Source organism: Danio rerio, chromosome 16 (genome assembly GCF_049306965.1).
Source record: "Danio rerio strain Tuebingen ecotype United States chromosome 16, GRCz12tu, whole genome shotgun sequence".
NCBI classification, from domain to species: Eukaryota; Metazoa; Chordata; class Actinopteri; order Cypriniformes; family Danionidae; genus Danio; species Danio rerio.
The window spans coordinates 9,590,224-9,602,579 of record NC_133191.1 but is presented as its reverse complement, the minus strand read 5'-3'; the positions used below and the strand labels follow the sequence as shown (position 1 = coordinate 9,602,579).

The 12,356-nt window shown below is 35.9% G+C and overlaps 2 protein-coding genes across 12 annotated transcripts in view; one reads left to right on the top strand and one right to left on the bottom strand.

Moving 5' to 3' along the window:
- The window catches only part of dnah5 (dynein, axonemal, heavy chain 5), a 242,680-nt gene that overhangs the window by 35,503 nt on the left and 194,821 nt on the right, over positions 1 to 12,356 (bottom strand). For all 10 annotated transcript variants that reach the window (XM_073925786.1, XM_073925788.1, XM_073925787.1 and 7 more), the window contains 4 exons: positions 10,128 to 10,371; positions 8,795 to 8,909; positions 5,958 to 6,148; positions 30 to 151 (listed from right to left, as the gene is read on the bottom strand). In XM_073925786.1, the coding sequence (XP_073781887.1) occupies positions 30 to 151; positions 5,958 to 6,148; positions 8,795 to 8,909; positions 10,128 to 10,371 (672 nt within the window). The remainder of the gene's footprint in view (positions 1 to 29; positions 152 to 5,957; positions 6,149 to 8,794; positions 8,910 to 10,127; positions 10,372 to 12,356) is intronic.
- The window catches only part of adcy2a (adenylate cyclase 2a), a 217,072-nt gene that overhangs the window by 154,512 nt on the left and 50,204 nt on the right, over positions 1 to 12,356 (top strand). The window lies entirely within an intron of this gene.

Sequence of the window (12,356 nt, the reverse complement as noted above, 5' to 3'; positions counted from 1 at the left end):
CATGTGTGTAGAAGTATCTGATCACACACCTGGTCCAGAATGTCAGAAAACTGCCACAGTTTGCTCAGCTCCACCAAGTTAAGCCACGTTATGTCCAGGATCCACTTTGCAGCTTTGGGTGGACAGGCCTTCAGGTCTAGCGAAGCACCTCCTGGAAGACATCAAAGGAGCAGATCACATGCAATGGTCATGTTTTTTTCTTATTAGGAAGACAGAATTTGTACCAAGGTGTATGTGGATAGAAGTTCATATTTACATGCAAAATAAATTAATTTACTTCATAGAACATTTTGTCAAAATATACATTTCACATCAGTCTCTCAAATAGTCCCTCTTGTCCGAGATCATATTCTGCTTTGATTGGTCAGATGGCCTGGTTTGTCATGAATGGTTTACTGCTCAAGCCAGTTTCACACCAAAAGCGTGAGCGGCGTGTGAGCAGCACATCAGCGTAACTGAACCATTTAGAGAGTGTGATGTCCGCAGTGGCTCTACAGCAAGGTTTTTGTGGACTTTTTTGTTATTGTTAAGGTTACAGTACTGTTTGTGTTAAATATCTGAAATGCATTTCATTAAATCCTGTTTATTTTTCTGATTTGTCATCTGTTTGGTTTGAGCTACGGAATTGATCAAATTTGCAGTTCACTGTAATATAATATAATATAATATAATATAATATAATATAATATAATATAATATAATATAATATAATATAATATAATATAACATAATATAATATAATATAATATAATATAACATAACATAATATAATATAATATAATATAATATAATATAATATAATATAATATAATATAATATAATATAATATAATATAATATAATATAATATAACATGATATTAATTTATTCATTTTCTTTTAGGCTTATTTCCTTTATTATTCTGGGTTCGCCACAGCAGAATGAACTGCCAACTTATCCAGCCTATGTTTTACGCAGCGGATGTCCTTCCAGCCGCAACCCATCACTGAAACATCCACAGTGCACACACACTCATTCACACACACTACGGTCATTTTTAGCATAACCAATTCACTTGTACCACATGTATTTGAACTGTGGGAAACAAGAGCACCTGGAGGAAACCCACATGGACACAGGGAGAATATGCAAAGAACATAGAAATGCCAACTGACTCAGCCGAGACTCGAACCAGCGACCTTCTTGCTGTGAGGCGAACGTGCTACCCACTGTGCCACCGCGTCGCCATAATATAATATAATATAATATAATATAATATAATATAATATAATATAATATAATATAATATAATATAATATAATATAATATAAAATAATATAATGTAATGTAATGTAATATAATATAAAATAATATAATATGATATGATATAAAATAATAAGATATGATATGATATGATATGATATGATATAATATAATATAATATAATATGATATGATATGATATGATATAATATAATATGATATGATATGATATGATATGATATAATATAATATAATATAATATAATATAATATAATATAATATAATATAATATAATATAATATAATATAATATAGACGACGCTGTGGCACAATAGGTAGTGATGTCGCCTCACAGCAGGAAGGTCGCTGGTTCGAGCCCTGGCTGGGTCAGTTGGTGTTTCTGTGTGGAGTTTGCATGTTCTCCCTACGTTGGTTACAGTTTCCAGTTAAACAATTAGCTTAAAGGGGTTAATATTTTTGTCCTTAAATGGTGTTTAAAAAATTAAAAACTGATTTTATTCTAGCCAAAATAAAACAAATAAGAATTTCTCCAGAAGAAAAAAACATTATCAGATATACTATAAAAATTTCCTTGCTATGTTAAACATCTTTTGAGAAAAATTTAAAAAAGAAAAAAAAATTCTCAGAAAAAAATCCTCAGCAACTGAACCATAGGCAGAGTTTCACAGTTTTGCCTGGGGGCAGTTTTTTTTACACAGCATATACCACATTTCTATTTCTTTTTTCAATTATTATACATATATTTTTTTTTCTTCAGTGAGACAAGCTTGGGGTTACCTTATCTGAAACATTAAAAATAAACGTTAAGTAGTTTTTCTTTTTAATGTGAAACATTAGAAATAAACTTTCTAATAGTTTACAGCCCAAAACTGTGTCTGAACTGTTCAAATAAAGGCTATTTCTGACATTATATTAGTTTTATAGTGCATTGATGTGTATATTTTTGTTTTTTGGGCAGACAGGACATTCTTTTCTTTTTGTTTTAGTCATGAAATGTCCCTCAGTGCCTCTATTGCTAGTATTAGCGATGGTAAAATAAATAGAGTCAGAGTTGGAGACCTCTATGCTTTTAGTTGTGGGCCATTTATTCAGAGTAAAGCAGCAACTGAGAACAAAATAAGAAGAGTCCACTCACTAAAATTTGGAATTTGCGAGTCATGAAAGTTTTTTTTTTTGAATATTAATTTATAATAATTTGATCTTAATTAATTAATTAATTCATTCATTAATTCATTCATTTTCTTTTTGGTTTAGTCCATTTATTAATCAGGGGTCGACCCAACCCAACACTTGAAAACACCCATAAACACTCATTCACACACATACTCTATGGCCAATTTAGCTTATTCAATTCAACTGTACCGCATGTCTTTGGACCGTACCAGAGCAGCCAGAGGAAACCTATGTGAACACGGTGGAGAACATGCAAACTCTCCACGAAAATGCCAACTGACCCAGCTGAGGCTTGAAATAGTGACCTTCTTGCTGTGAGGTAATCGGGCTACCCACTGTGCCACTGTGACGCCTATTTGACCTTAATGTGCACTGTTAATTTCACCATTTCTATTTGAGTCTAAAGCATTGAACAACAAGATCATCCAGAAACAGCACAGAAAGTGCTACTATAGAAGGATGTTTCTCAGTGGTTTTGACTGTGTTTGTGGTATATTATGATAATTTTTAATATGTAATTCCTCTGCAATCAGCAATTTATGACAATTTATGTGCAGTAGGGTCAGAGATGCATCACAAAGCAATAAAATCAAGTAAATGTTTTAGACAGATAATTCAAAAAAACAAAACAAGTTATCAAGGTTCCCCATCTTGCTCTCAAGAAAAGCCTTTTCGATATAAAAACTGAGACAAAATATAGGGCAGCAAAGAGAGGGCGAAATTGGCTTTCACAAAAGAGTGCATTAATGAACAAAATGGTATTAACTGGCTGTACGTGCACTGCCAGCACAGGGAATCAAATCGACCTTCTGGTAATGGGCCACTTCTCTGACCGCAAGGCTACCTGATCTCGCAGTGATTAAATTTCGGGTCTGATGCTTTTACGAAACGAAAGCACATGAAGCAACATGATAATCTTGCAGTAGTTCATCAATCTGCACTCACCAAGGACTCCTTATAAAAAACATGTACCAATCACATAAAAAATAGCAAATAAAACATCAAATATAATTTTGAAAAGCAAGCCCTCCCATACACTCAGTGCTTTCACTTTAAATGCAGTGAAAAGGACCTATTCATCACCATAAAATGAGAAAAAAAGTAAAAAAATCAGACGGCATTAATATATATATATATATATATATATATATATATATATATATATATATATATATATATATATATATATACACACACACACACACACACACACACGCATATATACACACTCACTGGCCACTTTATTAGGTACACCTGTCTAACTGTTCGTTAAAGAAAATTTCTAATCAGCCAATTGCTTGTGAGCAACTCAATGCATTTAGGCATGTAGACATGGTCAAGACGATCTGCTGCAGTTCAAACCGAGCATCAGAATTGGGAAGAGATGTGATTTAAGTGACTTTAAACGTGACATGGTTGTTGGTGCCAGACAGGCTGGTCGGAGTATTTTAGAAACTGCTGATCTACTGGCATTTTTACACATAACCATCTCTAGGGTTTACAGAGAATGGTCTGAAAAAGAGAAAATATCTAATGAGCAGTTCTGTAGACGCAAATGCCTTGTTGATGCCAGAGATCAGAGGAGAATGGCCAGACTAGTACCAGCTGATAGAAAGGCAACAGTAACTCAATAATCACTCGTTACAACCGAGGTACGTAAAAGATCCTCTCTGAATGCACATGAACCTTGAGGCAGATGGGCTACAGCAACAGAAGACCACACCAGGTGCCACTCCTGTCAGCTAAGAATAGAAAACTGAGGCTACAGTTCACACAGGCTCACCGAAATTGGACTATAGAAGATTGGAAAAACGTTGCCTGGTCTGATGAGTCTCGATTTTTGCTGCAACATTCGGATGGTAGGGTCAGAATTTGACATCAACAACATGAAAGCATGGATCCATACTGCCTTATATCAACAGTTCAGGCTGCTGCTGGTGGTGTAATGGTGGTGTAATGGTGCGGGGGATATTGGCACACATTGGGCCCATTAGTTCCAATTGAGCATCATGTCAACGCCACAGCCTACCTGAGTATTGTTGCTGACAACAATACTCACCCAAACTCACCCATCTACTGTCATGTCATAAAGCATGAATCATCTTAGACTGGTTTCTTGAACATGACAATGAGTTCACTGTACTCAAATGAGGAGTTGGGTCGTTGGATGGCTGAGGGGTGTCGCGGACGAAGAACGAAAGTGAAAAGTGCGGGGTTGTCGCGGAAGAAAGTGAAAGTGAACAGCGGACAGGGGAGAAGGGCAGTTGAGGAGTGGGATCGGTAAAATGAAGTGACGGATCTGATTTCAGAGGTGTTCCGGCACAAATTAAGTCCTGTATAGTATATACTGAATATATATATATATATATATATATATATATATATATATATATATATATATATATATATATATATATATATATATATATATATATATATAATTTTATAGGATGCTTTACAATAATATATTTGTGGATATACATCAGATTAGTCAGTACTAAAGCCAAATCTGAAACCAAACTAACCTAACAAATAAAATTAAATATTTACTATAACAGAAAATATTAAAAACTAATATACAAATAGAAATTTGTTCACATAAACTTATATGTTAGGAAAAATATTGTAATAAGTTAGAAAAATATTGACTAAAAAAATCAGGAAAAATCATTAAAAACCTAAAAATATATATATAACACTTAGTTTCGTAGTTTGTAATTTCAATATTTAGCTTGAATTAACATATATTATATTTCTTTTTCTAAATATGTTTGGTGGCTAAAATAATTTTAAAATGTTTTATAAATCTTTTTTTTTTTTAAATGCACCAAAATATATGATATATTTTCACAGAAAAATGAATAAAAATTTTCAAAATGGGGTGTGCTCATGTATGCTATATAAATATATAACAATGCTTACAATAACAGACTTGCTATGAAACTCATTGAATAGCCCATATTTTATAGTGAGTGATTTATAAGTGATTGTCATCCCGGTCTCAGTGTGTATTTGTTTTGCCTTTACTTTTGAAATTAGTTAGTGCATGTCATGTACATAAATTATACTGAATCCACAACACATGAATCGTTCTTTAAAATGTGGATACTATAATAAAATGTCTCAATTCATGTACGTAAACAACACACAATGCAATCATTTAGCCCAATCACAAGCCACATCACGTCTTCACTTACAGCACATTAATAATGTAGTGCTAAAAGCTTGACCTTGATACTTTTCTGCCGCTCAGCTCTGTCTGAACCTGCTTTAAATCCGTCTGTACCTCATTTATAATGTATTTACAACAATAACAAGTGAGTAACTGTCTAAATTTATATCTATGTAAGATTTGTAGGCAGGAAATGATTACTTTTCAAATGTATTGAAAGACGAATTGATTATTCGCTGAATCAAGGACTGAAGGAGCAGGAAAAAGACTTGCACCAGCCTAGAGCAAGGGAAAAAAAGAAGAAAAGGGAAGTAGAGAGACTGACTGAAGAAAGCCTGGGCTGGTTTCTGACCTTTAATGAGGGTCAGGAACTCTTCGTGTTTGACCCTGTTGCTCTGCATGTCGATCTTGAGAGTGAGCAGCAGGGTGAACAGGAATTTGTGCTCTTCATACAAGCCCCGAGCTGCGTACTTGTGCACCTCAAAGGTCATGTACTCAATGATGTTGGCGATCCGCTTGCTTGTAATTGGGCTCTTTGAGGACCTATATTACAAGCAAAAGACATTAGGTTAGGGTGTGATGATAATGAACTTATTTCGAAGCTTACTTATTGCACTCTAACATGGAAAGACATTATTTTATGACATCAATATCATGTGAATTAGGAAGGGGGCATTTCACAAAAAACATTCTTGTCGCGGTTTGGTATTTTTAATTAAAACTATTATTATTTTTATTTTAATTTCTCTGCACCTCTTAGTATGCCGGTTGAACCAAATTTTCTAATTTACAATGCCAATCATATTAGTTAGTTTTTTCCACAACTAGCACAGAGTCTCTGGGATTGAGAGAGGCTGGATTGACCTCCAACAAATCCAAAATAATAGTTTTAAATCATTTGATAGGGAAGCCAGTGTTTTGATATGAGAGTGGACTACGTGATCCTTCGGTATGGATACCTGCCACACAGCAGGCACAAGACATCAACATGACGTCAGATTGATGTTTTACCCCAACAATATGGGGATCTTGCCATTTATTTGTAAATGAAAATTGGGTTGACGTCAGAACCAAATGTCAGGCAGGCATTGATGTCCAACGTCCAACCTAAAATCAACCAAATATCAACATCTAATGATATTAGAGCTCGATGTTGTGTGGATGTTACCATTATGACGTCTATCAGAAGTTGGATTTTGGTTGCCATACCTAATGAATAAACGTCAGTATTTGACGTTAATATGGCGTTGGTTTAAGATGTTGGCTTGATGTGATATTTTCGTCACTTTCCAACCCAACCTACAATTAACTAAAGAGCCATGTCGACTGAGGTTAGAGCTTGATGTTGTGTGGATGTTACAATTATGATGTCTATCAGACGTTGGATTTTGGTTACCATACCTGAGGGAATAAATGTCAGTTTTTGACGTCAATATGGCGTTGGTTTAAGATGTCGGCTTGACGTGGGATTTTCGTCACTTTCTAACCCAACCTACAATCAACCAAATATCAACGTCTAATGATGTTACAGCTTGATGCTGTGTGGATGTTACCATTATGATGCCTATCAGACGTTGGATTTTGGTTGCCATACTTGATGAGTAAATTTCAGTATTTGACGTCAATATTATGTTGGTTTAAAATGTTGGCTTGACATGGGATTTTCGTCACTTTCCAACACAACCTACAATCAACGTCTAATAATGTTACAGCTTGATGTTGTGTGGATGTTACCATTATGATGTCTATCCGACATTGGATTTTGGTTGCCACATCTGATGAATAAATATCAATATTTGACATCAATATGACGTTGGTTTAAGATGTTGGCTGACCATGGGATTTTCATCACTTTCTACACAACCTACATTCAACCAAATATCAACTTCTAACGATGTTACAGCTTGATGTTGTGTGGATTTTACCACTATGACGTCTATTAGACGTTGGATTTTGGTGGCCATACCTAATGATAAATGTCAGTATTTGACATCAATATGATGTTGGTTTAAGATGTTGGCTAAATGTGGGATTTTCATCACTTTCCAACATAACCTACAATCAACCAAATATCAATATCTGATGATGTTACAGTTCGATGTTGTGTGGATGTTACCATTACTGTAAGATGTCTATCAGACATTAGATTTTGGTTGCCATACCTGAAAAATAAATGTCAGTATTTGATGTTAACATAATGATTCAAGATGTTGGCTTGACGTGGGGTTTTCGTCACTTTCCAACACAACCTACAATTAACCAAATATCAAGGATCATTTGACTTCATTATTGGAAAAAAAACACTGTCCTTAAACGCTGACTAGAAATTGAATTTTGGTCGCCTGACATCACAACCTAAATCTATTCTAAAAGTAACATCTTATGATGTTGTGTGCCTGCTGGGCGGCTGCAGTTCTCTCTCGTTCTCTTTCTCTCTCTCGCTGCGCCTCCTCACTAGGTGCAGGTGGTTTTCAGCAGCTTAAAGCAGTTTGTTGGTGTGTCACTATGATTATGGCCCACCACAGTCTATTCTGTCTCATCACGGTTTAACTTTGTTAATTTCTCCAGAATTCACAGCATCTCTTTCACAGTTAATGCTGCAAACAAGCATGCTTCAGGTTATATCAGTTTAAAGATTCCAGCGGTCCAGGCTAAATGCATGTTACATAATGTCATTCATGCATTCATTTATTTCCCTTCTTCTCAGTCTCTATTTCAGGAGTGTTACAATGTAAACCAAATCAAACCAAAAACCTTGTCAACAAAACCATGATACAAACCAAGCCGACAAAAACTGTTTCACCACTAATCCAAATGTATATTTTATCATGTACCAACCGATATTGATGGCAGGGTCAATGAAAGCAATATATTACTTTAACTTTAAATTTACCTCAACTTAAAATTGGTTTGTCCATATTTTCTACATTGGCCCTATCAGAATTTTCCCATAAGATTATCATATAGAATCTAAACTGGATTTAAACAGAACCAACATAGAACACACAAACAAACTTATCAATGCTGTATCTTAGGTTTAGATTTTGCCCTCAGTGTTGATGAAGTTCAATAAGCATGCAATTTTTATTTATTTATTTTTTAAATCTCTGATAAAAGAAAGTATACTGTATATTTCCATAAGTTGTACAAATGCAAATGAGTTATAAATTGATTAATTAAAAGATTTACTTGGTCAAGGACAAATCAAACAAGCCCAAGAACTGCCGTAGAGAGGTTTGGTACATCACGTTCACCATGCTCATCTCGGTGATCAGAAAGTATAAGATGCTTCCTCTTGTGGCAACTAGAAAACAAAAAGGAAGGTGATTCAAGACTATGTTTACATCTGGTATTAACTGCTTTGAGATCTCAGATTCATCTAAATGTGATCACTGTGTCATTAAAGTAGTCTCTATTTTTGCAGTACTGTACATCTGGGTATAGTATGTTTCAAACTGCATGTTTCTCAGCCATTTTGGGATTTTACATGTGCACACACTGCCATGTGCACATAAAGAGCCATTACTGCATAGCTGTCTGAAAATACTTGATTCTGATTGGACATGAATGACAGTCACTATAAAATAAAATAAAATAAAATAAAATGAAATAAAACAATAAAAAGAATAAAATATTAAATACATTGTCAAATCAAACAACAAACTAAAGAACTTGTTCACTCAATAATCATCATTTACTCACATTTGTTTCAGTCTTTTATGAGTTTCTTTCTTCTGTTCCACACGAAACCTACAACCTTTGACTTACATAATATATGTTCTTCCCACTATGGAGGTCTGTTGTTACAGGTTTTCATTTTTCTTCAGAATAGTACATTTGTCACCGACTCGGTCCCAGTCATTCCCCTCGCTGACCAGCAGAGGTCACCATCTCCGGACTTCTAACCATTACGTCATCCTTCTCACTCAGATCCCAGCACACCTGTTCTCCATCTCACTAATGACCCACGTACCACATATAAGCAGCTCACACACACACTTCATTGCGAAGTCTTGTTTAGCCCCGGCCAGCATTTCTGAGCGTTCTATCCTGCCTGATCTCCCGTTTACCACTTCAGCCCGTTCCTCGACTCTGCTCTGTCTTCTGCCTGCCCTTGACCTAAAGCCTGATTACACGGACTCTGATTCTCGCTGCCTGCCCCTGACTAAAGCCTGTATTACGGACTCTGAACCACGCTGCCTGCCCTTGACTCAAGCCTGGTAATCACTCTGCCTCTGTTATCTGCTAATCATCGTTGAGTTGTATGTTGTATGTTCGCACAACTGTGCGAGGTGTTGATGTTTAAGTGTGACTTAATAAATACTGCAAAATGGATCCCTCCGTGTCAGTCTCCCCGTTACAACATTGTGTATTCAACAGAAGAAAGAAACTCATAAAGGTTTGAAACAAGTATAGGGTGAGTAAATGATGACAGAATGTTAATTTTTGGATGAACTCTCAGGAGGTGTACAATGTTTTGGCATGCATCTTTGAAAAAAGCCTTAAAGGAGAGTCAATCTACCGGGCCTGTATTCCTCTCGAGCTGCATTGATCTGGATCTCAGTCTCTGCAGCGATTTGAAGTTTCTGTGTGACCTCCTCCGCAGTGCGTTTGGTATTTCCCAGAACTGTGATGAGACTTTCGTCATCCACCAGGGAGCCCTGCGTGCTGGTCAGCCGAAAAAGTAGATTATCCTCCAGTTCCTTCATCTTACGCTTATTAGCAGTTACATCCTCTAGCAAGTCAGTCCGCTCCTTTTCCAGTTCCTGACAATCCAAAGCATATGACTGTCATTTATCACCACATAAACAACACGGTCAATAACAATATTAAAGATATATTAAATGAATAAAGCATATTTTATACTTTTATTGTTTTATCTGTTAATTTTTTCTTTATCTAGGGTCACCAAAGCAAAGTGAACCGCCAATTCCCATGGCAATTGTTTTACACAATAGAAGTCATGCAAACACAGGGAGAGCATAAATATCCACACAGAAAGGCCTCCTGATTCATTCATTCATTCATTTTCTTTTGACTTTGTCCCTTACTGTATATATCAGGGGTCGCCACAAAGGAATGAACCACCGACTATTCCAGCTTATATTTTACACAGTGGATGCCCTTCTAGCTGCATGTCTTTGGACTGTGGGGGAAACCAGAGTGACAGGAAGAAACCCACCGAACATGGGGAGAACATGCAAACTCCAGACAGAAATGCTAACTGGCTAAGGCCAGAACTTGAAACTTCTTACCATGAGGAAAACTGTGCTAACCACTTAGCCACCATGCAGCCAAGTAACTTTACATGTTTTTATTCAATAATTCATTCATTAATTTTTGGCTTAGTCCCTTCATTATTGATCTGGGGTCGTCACAGGGGAATGAACCACCAACTTATCCAGCACATGTTTTACGCAGCGGATGCCCTTCCAGCTGCAACCCATCACTGGGAAACATCCATACACACTCATTCACAATGGTCAATTTTAGCATACCCAATTTACCTATAGCGCATGTCTTTGGACTTGTGGGGGAAACTGGAGCACCCGAAGAAAACCCACGCGAACAAGGGGAGAACATGCAAACTCCACACAGAGAAATGCCAACTGACCCAGCCGAGGCTCGAACCAGCGATCTTCTTGCTGTGAGCTAAACATGCTACCCACTGCGCCACCGCATCGCCCACATGTTTTTATTATAATAATAATGTTAAACTAGATTTCTGAAAAATATCAACAATGCCATATATAATTTTGAGGATGCCGTTAATTTTTCAGGATACATGTTTTTCATTTATTCTCTTGGTTATCTTCTCTTTAATTGCTGCAGTGCATTTCAGGATCCATTTTAAGTTACTTTTATTTGTTTTTGAGTGTCTAAATGGTACTGCACCCCTTTACCTCTGAGCTTCTCTGTCCTTACACACCTTCTCGTTCACTTAGTTCAGCCGACCAGCTTCTCCTGGGTGTGCCCAGGACCAGTCGAAAGCTCAGAGGAGAGGCTTTTGCTGTGGCTGCACCAAAATTGTGGAATGAGTTGCTGTTGTATATTAGACAAGCCTCTTCCATTACTGTTTTTAAATCTCTTCTTAAAACTCATTTGTTCAATTTGGCTTTTAGCACAGTGTGAGATGTTGACATTTTATGTTTATTTATTTGTATTTTAAAATTTGTTTTACTCGTTGTCGTCAGCACTTTGGTCAACTGTGTTGTTTTAAAGTGCTTTAAATTGAAATTAAATTTGAATTGAATATCTTTTCAAGGATGGTAAATGTCAAAAGATTTTTTAAGTATTTGAAAAGTATGTGAATATGCTATACGTTATATGATGTTTTATGTGAGTATGCTACTTTGCAGTCTTAGTCCTTGGTTGGGCTTTTTATGAAATAATAAAGCAGTACAAAAATCTTTAAAATATCTGTTGAATAGTGAGGACTGATGTTTACTATAGTCAGGGTTCCCACGCTTTCATGAACTGCAGATTCAAGGACTTTTTAAAAGCAGCACTGAATTTAAATCAAGCACCTTTGTAATTCATACCCCAGCATATGTAATGCCACGAAAGTCCTACTGTACTTAATAGTTTCCTGACACTTAATGTTTACATTAAAAATGCCAGTCATTTTTTTTAATGAAATGTAAACTTTAATAAAATTAGTTGACTTGAACACTGGTGGTATTCAAATGCAGTTTCTGAAATATTGATAAAATGTGCATTACTATGTTGGCTTAAGAAAGTAACGATTAAC